Raw genomic sequence first — 19,299 nt, forward strand, 5'->3', positions numbered from 1 at the left:
GGTTATGACACATATATACATGGAAATGTCACAAGGAAACTCCCTGTGTAGATATGTTAAGCAAACAAAAATGTCATTTTTTTCTTTTACAAAATTGGAGAACAGGAGGGTGGAACAGGTCCTGCCTGGGGGGTTTGGTACCAGTTCCTGGGGAAAGGGTGTGGGTGAATATAGTGCTGATACTGTGTACACATGTATGTAAATGGAAAAATGACACCTGTTGAAACTATTCCAAGAATGGGGTGGGGATAAAGGAGAATGATGGAATGAATTCAAGTAAGATATATTTGATATATTGTAAGAACTTTTGTAAATGCCACAATGTACCCCCACCCAGCACAACAAAAAAAAAAAATAAAATTTTACCCATCCATAAAAGCTCATCTTACATGCAATATACATTATAAAGCCTCTTCTTAAAACAGTACCCATATTTACCTCATGTGAATCTCATAACACTATCTCACTAGTGGCTTTTGTTCACTATTTATCACACATTTTTCCTCACCCTCTCCTCTCTACTTATCCTCACAGAACTGGATTTTGAAGGTTTTGAGAAAAAAAATCTCATTTGTTTAGATATACCCTGTAATCAATAGGGCGCCTTACAAATGGTAGATAATTAATATTTGTTAATTAATATTTGGCAACATGAGAACTGAATGTTTCAAGACAATAAAGTGTCATTAAACTCCAAAGGAAGGCTTAGTTTTGTATGTAAAATCAAAAAGTAGGATTAAAATTTTTCTCTAAATATAATATACTTAAAATATGGCATGTAAAACAAAAGGTTAAATGACCTTCTATCCAAAAAAATGTAATGTTCTTGATATTAATGCTGCAATAATCATTATTTTACCCCTAAGTTTCCAATAAACTTTCCCCTTATAAGTAAACATTTGGGAAAAAAGTATTTCCATGTTGAATACTTCAGACCTAACATCAGACCTAGTCATTATAATGTGATTATGACAAGGAATAGAGCAGTGGATAGTTTTATTTGTCCTTAGAAGGATTCTACTTCATCATACACATCATTTAAATCCTGTTGAGAAGTGTTTTTTTTTCCAAAAAATTTTGTACTTGTAAATAGCTCAAGTTTCTCTTTCTCAATATTTTAATCAAGTATTTCATTTATATGAAGTTCAGGAGCTAGAATGAACCTTTCAAAAACTACCATTTGTATCCTACACAAAATATGTGTTATTATAAGCTGTAGATAATATCTTTCATACATGCTGAATGACTAATATTAACTTCCTCATTGAACTAGGTAGAAGTCAGTGTCTCAAAGCAGCTGTTAATCTTTTTCACTTACTAATTAATTACATACTCCCTAATACATAGTCAAAATGTATTTTACATAGAACACAAACAGGATTAAAATTTCCCAAGAAGGTTACTAAGGTATCTCAAATGTTTGGATCGGGGCTTTTAATTGTTCTGATCAGGCTGAAGCAGACATTAGTTGTTCCTGGGTGAAACATAAATGGGTGGGTTCCTGGACAACTGTTACCTGGATTAGGCATACAAGAGGCTTTAGGGTTGGTATTGTAGAGATGAGAGGTTTCTTTTCTTTTGGGCACATTAGAGGGAGGCAAGTGTCTCTGGCTCTCTAACAACTTGCCCTGGCCTATCCGTTTTCCAAACACATGATGAATTATTTTACGAAAAGATTATCTCTACTCTTTGGTTCCAAGCAGCCAAATTCGCAATCACATCTAAAAATTTAATCCTATCAACCAGATCTTTTCCTTCTTCATAACAATATATAGTTACAAGAGAGCATCTTTATACCCACAGGTAGGAAAATAGGACATTTCTTAAAACATTTTCAAAGTTATTACCCTTCACAAGACAAAAACAGGATCATTATCAATATTTACATATGCTCCTATGTGTACACACACTCATACAAGCTGTAATACATAAAAGATACCTTCTCACAAAGAAAAGTTCAAAGAGACTTGAGGTGTACCTATATGAATGTCTGATGATCTGAGTCATGCCACACCCAGACTTCTTCCTCTCTTTTTAAAAGCACTGAGGAAAGACATGATTCAACACACAACTCATAATGACATAGCTAATGATATTCTTTGCCACAATTTTGAGGACTGAGATATTTATTGTAATATCATGTTCCTTTGCCATTACTAAAAAGTTATTGAAGTACCTGATAAATTGAATATTTAATATCAATGGCTACTTCTTTCATTAGCAAAACAAGCTATGCAGAATAATTGTAGTTACAAGCATTTCAGAAGTAATGAATTCTGACATACCCCATCTTTCAAATATCCTAGAACTACTACATCTTGAGCATCAACTTACAAAATTCACTTTCAACTGAAAATTAGTTTTTCACTATTAATGAAAAAGTTTTGTAGTCTCAATCTCTAGCATATTTGGAGGTGTTCTAATTTTGCTCTTTCACAATCATTCATTCCCTGAATATAAATAATTAGTCATGGTTAATATGTAAGTTAAAGGGTAAGTATTTAGTTAAGAAACTCTATGCAAATGAAAGTAATTTTACATCTTAACATACAGTAACTTAAATAGATAATTCAGGCTGTTCAGAAATGTCCCAAGGTTTACCTATTTTTAATCAAATCTGGTATTGTTTATAAGCATAATTAGAAGAGATAGTCTTGGGAGAAGAGAAAAGGAATTCCTTGAAAAGAAGGAATATGGGATTTAAAGATTTTATTTCAATTAGAGAAACCCCTCCCCCACAATTTTATGTCTTTATTCATTGAGTCAGTCTTCAACTCACATCCTCCTTAACTCTAAGAGGCATTTATCCAATGAAATAAGAGTATGTCAAAGAATTTGTTGTTGGTTTTTAAAAAATATTCATTTTAATGTACCTTAATTTAATTGTAAAACTTGGACCATGTTGAGTTGCTCACAATTTGAATTTAAATATATGCTTTAATACTTAGTATTTTTACATGAATTTCCCATAGTAATGTATATAATGGGTGTATCATAATATGTGCATATATATATGTGTATGTAGTATGGAAAGGGAAAACATTAACAGAGAACATTGTTGCTCACTGCCAAGATGGACAGGGAGTCTAAGAAAGAGAGCCAACTCGAGCACTACAAGGAGCTAGTATTTTATTTTCCTAGAATCTGCTCACCCATAATTGAGAATTTCTGAGGCATAAATGAGAATTTCTTGATTTATCCATAAGGGAGCTAGAGGAAAAAGTATAATCATAACTTTTCCTTTACATTTTATAAATCATTCATACAGTTCTCACCAAATGTGGTGACTTTCTATATCCCGTTCTTTGCACAGTCTTCTGTATCCTATCACTTATACTAAGTGTACCCTTTGTATCTCTGGTATCTCTGCTCTGTGCAAACTGATGTCAAAGCTGTGAGTATAGTTCAACATCTTATAAATACAGATGTCTTTCCCTGTTCCATTTCAACATGGCATTTAGAAAGGCTGTAGTCTCTGAAGACCAAATGTCTTCAGATTTATGGTTTTATTCATATATACTATAAAACTAAGTCAAGGCCAATTTTACATTTATTTCAGCATCATTCATGATGTTCTTTGGCTTCTCCAAATCATAAAACTGACTGGGTTTGAAAGGCTCTGCTAGGGAGAGAAGAGGAGAAAGACAATCACATCACAGTAAGAGGCAAAGCTATGAAGTGAATCTTTGATGGTACGGAACCTCAGGCCTCCAAAGAGCACCAACATATTGTAAAAGACTACAGATTTCAAACTAAATTTTATAAGAATATTTTCATGAGTTAAAATTTAGAACAATTTTAAGTCTGCATGTATTTGGAAGTTATAAAATTTCTGCCATTTCTTCCTATAGTTCATTTATGTTCTTGCAAAGACACTGGAAATATATGTAGTTTCAAATAAACATATTCTCAGTCAGAAAACTTAGAGGATTAAACAGAGCCTCATTATCTCAAAATCTAAAACTCCCACTTAGGGATGTGTAGAAAACATCCAAACTTATGAAAAATTCATCCTTCAATTTATTTTAGGAACCTAAATGACAGAAATAATTAAAAGTGACCCAAACTTGACTATTCAAAAAGTAGCACACTGTAGCATACAGTAACTGTGCTATGAATAATTTTTAAAATGTTATTTACTAGTAGACACTTAACAAAGATATACTTATTTGAAAATACTTATAAATCCTGTGATATTTGTCTCTATCAAAACACAAACTAAAGCAGGTATATGTGTGTACTTAAATAAACAGCATTCTAAATATTTAGTAATAAGAATTTCCATAATGGCTACAAATACTTTTACTATAAAAGTTATCTTTAGAAATCATTTTAACAGAATTTTGGCAACTCAGATCAAAAAATGGCAACTCAATGTCAGCTCTAAATGGACCATAGTTAACTCTATACACCATTTGTACTAATTTAAAAAATGTTCTATTGCCTAGTATTAGATTAATAAAATGTAGAAGGGACACGGTGAGAGAAAATGTAAAAAAAAAATATTACCTACAATTTCATTGTCATGCTGATCGGACTTTTAAGTTAGTGAATTTGAATCCCAGGCTAAATAACATAAGAAGAATTTAAGATTAATGCCATTGTCTCTTGAATTTTTTTATTATAGGGTGTTCTATAGTGTTTCCCTCTCCTTGTGATAATTTTATCAGTAGACGAATGTTATGTACTAATTGCCCACCCCGACTACCAAAGGAAGTGGATTAGACAACCGCAACTGGCAAACTCTTGCTTTTTTGATAAGAATAGGAAAAGCACTGACATGACTGAAACTTATTTGCAAATAAGTTAAACATTTAAACTAATAACCTAGAGTACATCAGAACTTCAGGCAATATACAGTTTAAACATAGAAAATAATCACTTATAATGAAACTTTTTAAGATTTCATCTAACTAGATCATATTTAACTGTACATTAATATTCTAATAACAAAGATAAGTTAGTTACCATTTTAAAAAGAAATTACATTTTTTTCTTGTAAAGCTCATAAGAACTGCATAAATAAGAATGACACAAATCAGGAGGCAGAGATCTGCAAGAAAATAAACTGGTTAACAAGAAGTTATCATTAAAGCATCATATAACTTGTTTCCTTTATATAAGGATTTAAGATAATGTGTTCCAGTTCAGTAACAAACAAATAATGAAATATTATATTGGATGATACAGAAATGAACCAGTATCTTTAGGCAAAATAAAAAATACAGTTTATGTCAATAAGTGGCACTTTAAAACCAGTTTCCATACAATTTCATTAAAGCAAAATGTTCAATGTGTAATAAAAGAAAAAGAAGCCATGATATGCTCATAAATTAACTACTATATAAGACGCATCTGAAATAAAATATTACTATGAGTAACTGAGATCTGTGATTCATTATTTTCTTTAATTTTTGGCAAACACTACTTCATAATTTTCTCCTTCCAAAAGAGAATAATTCATGTGCTCTGTTTTAGAATACCTATTTCTTACAATCCTAATATTGTTATTTTACGGTATTATCAAAACATTTATTAAATAGTATGTTAAATACCATGCTAACATAATTAACCTGTGTGGTTCACTAACATCTTGTATTTATAGGAATAATATGTAGAATATATGAGAAACACTGCTAGTCTGAGTTTTCAATATTTTGTGGGTAGGGAATTATAAGGTAATCTTTTTTGAGAAAGGAAAACAGAAGAAAATAGGCAAAAATAAAGAAAACTGAACAAGACAAAGAATGGAGGAGAAATAGGTGAGAAGAGATGAGAATGACAAAGGAAAGGAGAATAAAATGAAATAACAAGAAAAGCTAAAGAAGAAAGACAAAAATTAATTAGGAAGTGAGAAGAAGAAAGTATATCTGATATTAAACAATGTCATGATATAGATTCCACTGAATGAGCCACTCATTTTTGCTGAAATCCACTGAAGGGGTGGTAGGGCAAGAGGGAGAGAAAGGGAGAGATGAACTTTAATGGGTCACCACACACTTATCTATTGTGATTATGTTGGCTTTGCCTTTGAACAATGTTTCTCTGTTGTTCAGGGGATGAAAAAAAGGAGAGGACAGAGTCAGAAATGAAAAGCTAGAGTGAGAAAAAGAGAATATAAGAGAGATACATAAAGGAATTTGGAATGAAGGTTTCAAGTGACTCAATAACTACCCTTCAATAATGTGTACCATTTTGAGAGTAACAAAAAAACACTAGGTTAAAGTACTTATCATCCATCTCTCAATTAAAGTTTAACATCCTATATGCTGCAGTCTACCTTATGGAACATCCAGACCTGATTATTTCCCACTTTGTAGTCTTTATAGACATATATATTGAACCATTTTTTGAAATAATAGTTATTACGTGCCAGAAGATCTTTTAAAATAGCAGTGAATATGTTTTAATATTAATACAAAATAAAAGGAATCTTTTCCAAATGCTGGATTCAACCATCACAAGTGCCACTTGATTTTCCTAAGAAAGTATCTGCTTGTAGTATGAAGAGAATATTTTGAACATGTATGCACCAAAAACAGTATTAACATGAAATCTGACAGATTCATTAGGAATATGCTCAAATATTTTAATAACTATAACTATAAATAGTCTCATCATGTTAAAACTGAATCATGAGGGCAGAGTTGCTGTCTCAAACTGCTGAGGTTATCTCCCAGAGAGAGGTATGTAGTGGCAGATGAAGTGGAAAAACCTTGGGGATTCCAGCAGCTTTTGAGGAGTTGGATCTTCAGTGGCAGGGAAGACATGCAATAGGACTCAGTCTGCTTTGCTTGGACGTTCATGATTTTTTCTTCTTCCTACCTGGTAGCCACAGTTTCTCGGCCACAGAAGTATGTTGATGTGAAAAGCTTAAAAGCCACTTATAATAAAGAATATTGCAACAAGAAAAAGCACATATAATTTCCAGTATCATTTCAAATAGGAAAATATACTTTCAAAAAATGAGTACACTAGAAACATATACATCTAATTGGACATCTTGAAGATAAACCATACTAGTACATACTAGCAATTTTAAAAGATAGTATTTGAATTTATCTGTGATTCACTCAACTTTCTCAGAACTTCAGTGAAAAATTCAAATTGATTTTCAACGTATCTTAAATGAATAAAAATTATTAGATTTTATGTATTACATGACTACTTGTAGAAGTAGTGAAAATTTAAACTACATAAAATCACTAACTGAGCTACTATCAACCAAAACAATAAGATTTAACATTGCTTTTTTCATTTTAGAGTCTAAAATTGCAAAGAATGATATTGATAATATCTCACTATCCTGGCAAATTAATGGATTAGTGAATTAATGTGAATTATGTATTTCAAATGCATTAGGTCACATTTTAATGGGACATCATAAACAACACCTGATGTCTATTGTAATAAATGTAGGGATACAATGTATAATTGCATACTACAAATAAGTTATACTTGTTTCAATTAATTTATCTGCCTACCAATCCTTTATTAGTAACAAAGCCCAGAAAATTTCCATCTCACCATTTCTGTCTAGAAAGAAGTTAATAGCACTGCATAGACCACAGCCCAGGCAACAATAAGAAAAAGGGCACAATAGGTTACAGTAAATGAAATGCACTATTCTTTTACAAGCATGACTGTTACTTGAACACAGGAAGTCTGGCAGTTGACCACATTATTAAATGAGGTTACTTTCATGAAATATTTCATGACATATTTCCCTGTCCATGTTATAATCCAAAACCAATTTGTTGGCTGTAGTAGTAATCTGTCAAAAAACAGAACCCTAAGTGGTTCAACTATTGTCGTGGGTAAAAGGGAAGAGGTAAGAAAGTTAATTGTTATTGAGTTCCTAATGTGTGTCAGCATTTTTGATAGGTGTTTTACATATTTTATCTATCTGTAGGAAAGGAGTCCATGGAAGAAATGGCAGTAAAGTTAAGTTTCAACTTTATTTCTAATTTCAGTTAAGCTTTTTCATACCCCAGTTATGTAAATTCTCACTTTCTTTCCTCTTCTCTTACCCTTCGCCCCACTTAATCTCTTACTTTTCTTGAGATTTACTCACATGCTTATTTGGATTCTTCCTCCTTTATTTGATAATTTTATAACTTGAGTTTTGGAAGGGTATAATAAGATTGAAGTAAAATCATGGGTCTTGGAGTCAGAAAGCTTTGATTTGTGGATGAATTAAGTGAATCTCAATTTCCACACACACCTTCTTTGCAGAATTATTTTAAGGAATAAATGACATAAAATGTATAAAATGCTTATTATGATGCTTGGCACACTGTAAGAACACAATAAATGTTAGCTATAGTTATTATTTTTATAAAAGATAAACTGATACTCAAACAGTTAATACAACTCACTTAAAGCCATATATCAACTTCAAAGCAAAAATGGCAAATATGTTTCCCCAACCATTATGCTGTGTAGTTTTCAAAATTTAAAAATATTCTTGTGATACAAAGATATATTTATATATTGTCACAGTAATTAAATGTCACCAACCCATATAGATTTTATTATTTTATTTGTGGACTTTTAAAGAATTTCATATTATTTGGTAAATGTCAGATCTTTGCTCTACAAAGAATATTCTTTAGAAAACTTATTTTTCATTAGAGACTAATTTCTCTCCTTTTACAATTGACCAGATAGAAATGCTGAAACTATTTGGCAGAAGTTCTATTTGTTAAGGTCTCATTGCAGAAATGGAGGCAGCATGAGCATTAGAAGAAGGAAAAGCTGATTGCTTACTGAAGCAGTTGCTTTATTCCATTTGTTCAAATCCTCATCCTATGGGCTGAGAAATTTTTCCTTAGGACAACCACTTTGTACCACTTCTAGTAATGTGAACATAAAACCTTCTAAACTGCCAATATGATGGAAAGGCTTTGTGTATTACCAGCACTTTATTATTCAGTGCCAACCAAACAGCCATACATTTAATTTAATTTCTGAAATTTTAATAAACTTCTATTTCACTTACATAATGAACTCACTGAAGAAACATAACTTTAATTATTAGTGTTTAGGAGCCTTTTCAAAATATTGCTGAGAAAAACCAATCTTTTCAAAGTTTCTTTTATCACTAGGAAAAGAAATTTAGTCAAATGGTGTAACAGGTAATAATTACTCACTATAAAGAGTTAGCATAGAATATGTATTAGAATTAGTAGAATATGTACTCAAAAATCCTACACTTTTAAAGATGATTATTATATTAATGATCTCAGATTACCTTTACTTTATTTTTTAGACAGCATATTGTATTTTGGCAGAGAGGGGGACAAAAGTGAATTGACAGACATTTAAAATAGTCAGAAATGAAAACCACATAATGTTCCTGTTCTACATCTGAGATTGATAAAAATAATTTTTGAAAATCTACCATAGGCACAGATTATCACTGCCATTCATAGCTGTGTAAATGGATTTGTTAGGTTAATAGGGCAAAAAAATTATGAATTAATTTAGTTAAGCACAATGGTTTAAAAACTAAAACTGCTGTTCCTTTTTAGGAAATGAAGAGCCAATCCAGCTATTGAAGATTAAAATTTTTACAAAACGCTACATTTAAAATAAGCCAAAATGATCCACCATATTTTAATGAATAAGTCAGTGTTAAAATGGATAAATGAATGTATGCTATAACAAAACATATCTACTAGTTAATTCAATAATTTGTAAAAATGAAACTTACAAAAGTTATACCAGAAAAAGTTGAATTTATTTTTTAAATTATTTCTTGGTGCTTGTGATTGAACCCATACAATGCAAGTGCTCTACCACTGAGCTATACCCCCAGCCCCAAAAGGCTGAATTTATATGCATTGTCACTTTAATTTCTATTCCAAAATTGTCATCCCAGTTCATGGAATACTATTATCCTGCCCCTTTCCATATAGAAATGTATAACTAACCACTATCAGTATTTCTTCATTTGCATTCAAAGACATATGTTATATTCCATCAAATAATTAGGAAGAATACTCAATTACTTTAAAAAATGTTTTTCAATTAAACTGTGGACAAATAGACTTCATTTCTTTAGTGTTTTTTAAAGCTTTAGCAAATCTTTAAATCCTCCCACTGACTCTTAAGGTAATTATACATACCACAGTCTGATGATTAACTTGAATCACTTCATCGCCAGCATGGATTTTTTTGCACCGATCTGCAGGTGACTGAATTCAACACAAAAGAAATGATAAAGAACTTCAATTTAATCAGTCACTTACTTGCTCTGGAAACATTACAGAAAGTTCATCTCTTTAAATTAGATTTTTAAAAATTAATTATAATCTTCAAGGAATTAAGCAAAATGATTATTGATATTTAATACACTGTTTACATCTCTGTATAGCTAATGACAGGAAATAGAAATGCAAGGTAATATGTAGCTATTTATGTTAAAGAACTGTAACTTGTTCCTGAGAACATTAAGGGACAATGATGACTACTATTAAACTTTGTAATCCTTATCCAGACAACCCTGATAGGCTCTATTGGACAACTGCTTTGAAAATATATTTCAAAATATTATCGTTTTATTTGACCTTTTCCATTTAATATAAATAATTCACATTGACTGGTCAATCAAGTGACCATTATGAAGGACATGTGTATAATCAGCATTAAAGCTTTGAAGTCTGATAATCAGATTGATAATTTATTTCACCATTAATAAAACCAATTCTGAATAATATAGGAAACCAAATTAAAAGATAAACAGAAGTTAGCTTAAAATTGTATTACATAACATTCCCTCTAAGTGTTCTGTTGTAGGAGCATGCTGTTTTTTATGTTTCATACAGTGTACTTCATTGTCCAACAAAACTACACTAAATAAACTAAAACATCAACTTTTCTAAGGCGTATAATAATTCTATCACTTTATTTCTTTATTTCCATAAGAGATTAAGAACAAAAATGAACAAACAAAAACAAGTTGTTATCTTAATGTTGACATATTTTAAGAAGTCTTTAGGGAACTAAAATGAGATTTAAGATAGAGATTTTGTAATGTTGTAGATCTGGGTAATGACTTTAAAACACCTTTAGTTTTTCTCTAGTGGTGACTGATTATTGGTTATATGCATTTTAGGTATCTTAATATGGCAATATGCTTTTCTAGTCTGAATGTATAGATGTGATTTTATTTAAAAATGTGTGTTTATCTATCCAGATCAATTATAAATGCCATATTACTCATTTTCATCTATTGAAAATTAAAGAAGAATGATAGTGATAAGAATCTGAAAAATATAATGTGAATCAACTCCCTGTATAGCTATCCTTATCTCAACCAGCAAAAACCCTTGTTCCTTCCTATTATTGCTTATACTATCTCTACAACAAAATTAGAAATAAGGGCAAAATAGTTTCTGCTGGGTATTGAGGGAGGGGGCGGAGTGGGTGGTAAGGGAGGGGGTGGGGGCAGGGGGGAGAAATGACCCAAGCCTTGTATGCACATATGAATAATAATAATAAAAAAAAAGAATCTGAAAAATAAAATGCTACTTTTCAAACTTAGGATTTATTGACAAAGTGATTTCCAGTTACTTTATTTTTATTCACTTCCAATTATTTTGAAAACACAGAATTCTTGAAACAATATTAACTTCAATTCTATAAAATTCTTAAATGTACAATAAAATTATTTGCTGTAGGTTAAAATTCAAGAGGAGATAATATTACTGGTCAGTGTGGTGATACACACTGTAATCTTAGCACAGGAGGCCTAGGCAGGAGGATTGTAAGCATGGACTGTCTGAACTACACAGTAAGACTCTGTTTCAAAAAGGATATTAGTCTAAGGAACTCCAGTTATTGAAGTAATAACAGAAGTATATTGTTAAAGTATATTATATTCAATAATAGGAGTATATTACTAAGGGGGCAAATTCATCTAAGATGTAAACCCAACTCTAAGAAAATAGTTTATTTCACAATATGTTTAGGAGGTGGGAATGGTAATAAATATAACAATTCTGAAGATACAAATCGTTACTTTAGCAGAGTTATAACTATAGTCAGACCCTGTGCTATTTGGTTCACAACTGATCTTCTTAAAGGAGAATGTGGAGGAAAAATATCAAGCAAATGGTTCTAGACATGATTTAAAAAATAAACAATGGTTAGTATATGAAATTCAATGAAAATGACACAATGTTTTGCACAGATGAATAAAAAAGGAGTAAGTCATATAAATTACAGATTTTCCATGCACAAAGTGATCTAGAGATCATTTTGCCCTAACTCCTTATTTTACATACAAGAAAACAAAGAAACTAGACTACAGCAAAGCAAAACAGAAGTTACCCACTTTAGTCAACAGCTTTACTGAGACTCAGCACAGTGCTCCTAATTATAAATGACTAAGGGTACCAACACTGGCAAAATATTTTCAAGAAAAAAAATAAGAACCAAAGGGTAAATTAATATATGATTTATATCTGAACTGCTCCCCAAATCAACATTTCCTTTAATGATTTATCCATTTATCAAATATTACCAAGCAATTACTATGAGTAAGGCATAGTGCTCAACTTTTACTATGACAGATCCCAGAAAATACAGAGGGATAAATTCCTACCAATTCATTATTACACAGTTCAAAATAACCATTTTTGCAATTTCTTCTCTGATTTTACTTGGGCAGCATTTACTACTTTTTCCTTTGTTCATCCAAGCAAACTATGTTAGCTATTTACACAGATGAAACTCTACTTGCTATCCACTCCTCAGGGACAACAAGCTAGTTTATTTAAAATACCCTTCCAATACCTAGAACATAGCAGACATGAAGCATAGGCTTGTTAAAATGAACAAAAGAATAGATGAGTGATCAAACAAATGCACAAATAAGTGAGAATGATTAGTGGCAAAATAAAATTATAGCATCTTCAGAGAAACTAAAGCAGATACCTTAAAGCAACTGAGGCCAATAGGAAAAGGGGACCAGGAACTAGAGAAAAGGTTAGATTAAAAAGAATTAACCTAGAAGGTAACACCCATGCACAGGAAATCAATGTGAGTCAATGCCCTGTATAGCTATCCTTATCTCAACCAGCAAAACCCCTTGTTCCTTCCTATTATTGCCTATACTCTCTCTACAACAAAATTAGAGATAACGGCAAAATAGTTTCTGCGGGGTATTGAGAGGGGAGCGGGAGGGGGTGGAGTGGGTGGTAAGGGAGGGGGTGGGGGCAGGGGGGAGAAATAAACCAAGCCTTGTATGCACATATGAATAATAAAAGAAAAATGAAAAAAAAATTATAGCATCTTAGTGAATTTTAAATTGTGTGTTTAACTGATATTTTGATCAACTAAGACTCTCATATTTAATATAAATATAAAACTGCTACAGCATTCCAATTGTAATATGCATCATGTGTTTCACCTTCTACAAAGAAATCAAGAAAACCAAGGGGAAAATCAATGAGTGATTGAAGTCAACAGTTGAATGAAGAAAATGTGATTTTAAGAAGGAAATGCTGTAAAATGTTGAGATCAATAGTAACTTGAGATTGAAGTAATTCCACCTCAGTCCTCTTTAAAGGAACACAGCATAAACATGTAGTTTATCAGAATCTCAAAAAGAATATAGTATGATATATCTGATACATTGTAAGAACCTTTATAAATGCTACAATGTACCCACACCCAGCACAACAGTAAAAAAATTTAATAAATAAAAATTTTAAAAATTCAAATCTCAGTATCTGTTCATATAATAAAGGGTAGAAGGGAAATCTGGGATAACGAAAAGCAGCAATAATGATTTATTATTTTATTCAACTCTATTATAAAATCATGCTAATGCCCAACATGCTCACTTCGTATTTCTCTTTCCAGAGCATAGTTCTCTACAGCACAGTATTCCACATTTGTTAGCTCATTTGAAGTTTTTAACAACCTAGTAAGGTATGTAGTCAGGTAATTTATTTGCAACTTAGAGTTGAATAAACCAAAACAACCAAGGTTAAGTGACTTGCAAACACTACATTGTCAGTAAGATGCAGAACTGATGGTAGGACCTAGGCATGGGGACTTCTGACTCACTACTTACAGCGGTTCTCAAACTTGAGTATGCCTGCAAACCACCTGTTAAAACAGAACCTCTAATTAAGAAAGGCTGGTCCCCCCAGAATTTTTGATTTAGTAGGTCTGGGGTGGGGCCTTTGTATTTGCATCTCTAGCACGTTCTCAAGGGAGGCTGATGCTACAAGTTAAGGGACATTACTGTGAAAACTATGCAGTTCCACCATGCTACCCCTCCACTGAATTAAACTGAATTATGCTGTAAGTATTCAGAAAGCCTGAGTTATCTGACGGTTCTTAACAATAAGGAAACTATTGGACAGATGGAAGTAGATTCTTTTAGATGTCGCCATAACCTGTCATGAGACTGAAAATACTTTAAAAAGATAACACTCTGGCTGCAAACAGAAAACAAATAACTTACTTTAAGCAGCTATTCTAAAATAAATATACAGACAAAAATTCTAATGAAACCAGCAGCACCTAACTTAGTATGTACTTTTAGTCACATCTCCTATCTATTCTTGTTAGTCAACCTTAATCATGAGATAAACATACACATACCAAAATTTGAAATGCTGTAATACTTACATTTTCTGTGGTTCCAGTAATTACATGGAGGCCATCATATGTTGATTTAATATACATACCCTAAGAAAAAGACAGCATCAGAAAAAAAGTGAAGCAATTGAAATATTTTCAAATATAGTATAATGTCCAATCAAAAAAAATCCATGATTTAATAATGCTATCTTTAAACCTATGTGAATGTTCTGGTTTCTAAAATTTGTCCAAAGAAGCATGTACTCAATAAAATACTACTTGATGAGTGAATTTCCTATGAGACTTATAAAATGCAGCATGATAATTCATTATTCTGAAGAAAGGACACACTTTCCTGTCCCCCAAATCTATACTATACATTCTGTAGCAAAATAAAAGTTACAATGGGAAATTCAAATAGTGGTGTGTTATTAGTCTATAATACCTGATATAATTACACAATAAAAAGTAAGTTTCTAGCCAAGATGCCCCAGAACTGATGAATGGATTAAGAAAATGTGGCATCCATATACAATGGAATTTTATTCAGCCACAAAGAAGAATGAAATTTTGTCATTTGCAGGTTAATGGATGGAACTGGAGATCATCATCTTAAGTGAAGTTAGCCAAGTTCAGAAGGCCAAAAGCCACATGTTTTCTCTCATTTGTAGAATATAAACCTAATACAAACACAGCAATATTCTGAAAAACAAGTCATACTAAGGAGAGGTCACATACAAGAAGGGGAGGGTAAAAGAAGGCAGTTAAGAAGGTGAATATTGTTGATGTACTTCCTAAATGAACATAGAATTTTTAAGCTTCTTGAAACCACTATAAGAAGGGGACTAAGGTAGAAAGAAAAAAATAGAGGAGATGAACCAATTCAGGTTATGATACATATATACAAGGAAACTCCCTGTGTAGCTATCTTAAACAAAAATGTCATTTTTTTCATTTACAAAATTGGAGAACAGGAGGGTAGGGTAGAACAGGTCCTGCCTGGGCATGGTTGGTACCAGTGGGAGGGGGGAAGAGATGGGGAGAGGGTGTGGGAAGATAAATATAGTGCAAATACTATGTACACATGTATGTAAATGGAAAAATGATGCATGTTGAAACTGTTTCAGGAATGGGGGGAGGAGGAGATAAGGAGAATGGTGGAGGGGGTAAATTCAAGTATGATATATTTGATATATTGTAAGATCTTTTGTAAGTGCCACAATGTACCCCCCACCCAGCACAACAATAAAAAATAAGAAAAAAGTGTGTTTCTATAAAGGTACTTCAACTATAACTGGAGTTAGAAGAGTTATAAAATCTGATTTATATAAACTCTGTTCTGCTATTTGGTAGTAGCCTGTATTTTCTTCCTTCCTAATCTGAAATATGAGATATTTAACATTGCAGAAAAGCATATATTTAGCACTTATGCAAAGGAAATAATTATTATAATGTTATAATTTTTCATACCTATATGTTAATCATATACTTAGATACCTGAATATTCATGTGTTTCCAATGAAAATGTGGAATAAAAAAGAACAGAAAAGTTCATGGTATAGAACTACTGAGAAGTCAATGGGTAGTTTTGTAATTCTAAAAAGTCGTTTCAGAAATTTCATATATTTGAAAGGTTATTAGTTCCAAAAATGGATCTCTAATGGGAAATGAAATTAATACAATTTTAAAAGATAATCAATTACCTATGAACTCTAATTTCTTAAATAAAAGTTCATCATTTTATATAAAATAATAACCTCAACAAAAGTACAAACAGAAATTCATTAAAATTGGTCATTGTTGGCTATAATCATATGGTAATACTCAACCTCTTGCATATGGCAGGTGTATAACGTACTTACATTTGAAGTTAATATTTATCCCATTATTTATTGGAAGATAAATATAATATTATAATATAGAACTTAGAAGAGGACAAGATCCTTGCTCAAGTCTTTCCCCCAGTAATTAACAAGATTGCATAAAATTAATATAAGGATCTTGAAATATATTTGTAAGTGGTAGATACTACATTCTGTATCCGTTTTTAAAATAGATTGTGAGAGCATAAAGTAGGAAATGATGAAAGAAACAAAATTTATGGTTTATATTTACAAAAGAATCATTCATAATTGTCTATCATGATCATCATTAGCTTCTACTTATAACATGCAGGGACCACTTTTTTAAGTGTCTTACATTTATTTCACAATAGCCTGTATGATGAAACTGTCACTCTTCCTGTTTTAGAGATAAGGAAACTGAGGCACAGGGAGCCTGGATATCTGCCAAAGGCGGTAAAGCCAAGTTGCAAGCCTAGGTAGTCCAAACTCCAATCACTAGGCTCTTCATTTGTGGATTTATTAACAGGAGTTAATAAAGTCAATTAACTTTTCTTATTACAACATGGCACTTGGCAATTGTAGCTATTAAAGCCAAAAACTCACTGTTTAACATCTACTTTTTTGACAGTGCCTACACTCAAACTCAGGGACTCATACATGCTAGGCAGTCTCTACCACTGAGTTAAATCCCCAGCTGTTAATATCTACTATACTTTAGCACATATGTAGTACATGAAATGTAGTTTTAAGAGTAACTGGGCTGCACACTGGACATTTTACAAGTTTATGTCAGTCTCCCATCTCTTCGGACAAATGTAAGTAGAAGTTGATTATATTTCTCTCCACTTATCTTTCAATAGGTGGAGATACTAACTATGTTTTCTTATGATGCTGAAAACATCTGGGGATGGAACCCAGGGCCTTGTACATAGTAGGCAAGCTCTCTAAAGAGCTATACTTACAGGCCCTGATTATGAATTAAAGTTGTTTGATAAGAGTTCTAAATGATTCCAGAAATGTTTAGATCATAGAAAAAGCCGAGTATCTTAAGAAAAATATTTAGGAAAAAACTCAAGTTATTGGGATAGTGAAAAATCTTGGAAGTAATCTAGTTATAACTCAGGAAATAATATTTGTTTGTAATTGTTGGATATTCCAAGATCTTGAAAAAGTGACAAGTGTAAGCTAAAACAAGTATCTAGTAGTTATAAGATCATAATATTGATGAAATCATAATAATGTTACATAATTTATATCAAAACTCCTTTTTCAGATGGATAAAATATTTTGAAAATTATTAAAGCTGGATCTAGATATGTACGCAGAGTTCAAGTCTAATACCTTTTCATGGTCATGAGAAACAGGATAGAAATAAAGCACATTTTTAAGTGCCACAAGAATGAAGATGTTTTATGTAATATTTTCATTTCTAACCTCAATAAACCATTTGTTGTAACTGCTTTTAATAATCAAAACTGACTTCTTCATCTTTTTTATCTTCCTTTGGCAGTGCTAATTAGAAAAACGGCCAAAAGTCAGACACCAAAAGAAAGAGAAGAAAAAAGTTGTTTAGATGAGTTTTAAACTAATCATCTTTTGAATAAAGAAGTGTCCACAGAAATACATCTGATTATCTGCTCCCCTCTGAGAAAGGGCCTAACAGCAGGAGGATATGTAATTTAAATATTTGTTTTTCTGGAACTGAGACAAATAATGGCCTTCTATTTCATCAAAATCTTCACTCTTTCTTTTTTCTGTTTTAAGTAACAATTTCTGGAGCTGACTTGGACAGCTCCCTCTGTCCTGCTCTGCTTGCCAAAATAACATTTGCTTCATTTTGTCTCCAAATGTTAGTTAACCAACAATAGCCAAAGCAACCTTGTAGTCAAGTCAGTAGAATAAAGCATATATGGAGACAGTCCAAACACCTAAATAGAAAATGAACTCTCTGAAGGCAACAGTGTTCCTTAAAGAAGGCACCAGTTCTTTCCCGTTTTCAACTTCTCAATTGGCTTTGATCCAGTTTTGATATGTTCCGATAGATCTCATTTTCTTCCCTTTAATTTTCCACTAATTATTATTGTTTAAAAGCAAATTTTATATACCTTAATCACAACTAAGCCTGTTTCCCCACATCTTTCCATTTTTCATTTACCATTTATCTATGGTTAAGGACATGCTAAATGTTACTGAAATCCTCAAATCTTTTTATTTCAAATGTGATCTACTAAGCTTACTTAAAGGTGACTGACTTTTACAATGATATCTTGAATAAGTCATGCAAAATCTCTATTCAGTTTTTTTCTCTTTGATATGAATCATAAGAAAGAGGTTTATACATGACTCTTTGAATATTCAACATTTTAGGTTTTTCTTTTTCTCCCTTTGAAATATCAACCCAATGAAGTGGTGCTCATTGTCCTTTAAAAATGAATTTCTTTAAGCAGTTTCAATTTTAAAGTTATCCTCCTAAGCACCTCATACTTCCCTTTAGCAATTCCAATTTTGAAAGTGGGATAATGGAAAAAGCTTAGAGTACTTTATTTAGATTTACCTTGATTAAACTCTGCCTTTGTTGTTTATTACTTATTTAATATAGAACAATTGGTGAAGATCTGTGCTTCTGTTCTCTCACTTGCAAAATGAGATAATTAATACCTACTTTACAGGGTTGTGAGGAAAATACTTGGCAAATGGTAGGCACTTATTTCTATTCTCTTCCACTTCTTTCCTATACTATTTAACTGAAATGGTTCTTAGCATTTTAAGTTCATTACTATTCCAAAAAGCTGACACAGATCTACTTCTTTTATGTTAAAAAAAAAAGGCATTTCCAGGGCCACATCCTCATAGA

At 31.8% G+C, this 19,299-nt stretch overlaps 1 protein-coding gene across 5 annotated transcripts in view; it reads right to left on the reverse strand.

The window, feature by feature from the left end:
• Positions 1-19,299, reverse strand: part of Cnksr2 (connector enhancer of kinase suppressor of Ras 2) — a 258,842-nt gene that overhangs the window by 123,643 nt on the left and 115,900 nt on the right. For all 5 annotated transcript variants that reach the window (XM_074063315.1, XM_074063313.1, XM_074063312.1 and 2 more), the window contains exons 7-8: positions 14,650-14,709; positions 10,131-10,199 (exon numbers count right to left, since the gene is read on the reverse strand). In XM_074063315.1, coding sequence (XP_073919416.1) covers positions 10,131-10,199; positions 14,650-14,709 — 129 coding nt within the window. The remainder of the gene's footprint in view (positions 1-10,130; positions 10,200-14,649; positions 14,710-19,299) is intronic.

The sequence above is a fragment of the Castor canadensis genome, chromosome X (genome assembly GCF_047511655.1).
Source record: "Castor canadensis chromosome X, mCasCan1.hap1v2, whole genome shotgun sequence".
Lineage (NCBI taxonomy): Eukaryota > Metazoa > Chordata > Mammalia > Rodentia > Castoridae > Castor > Castor canadensis.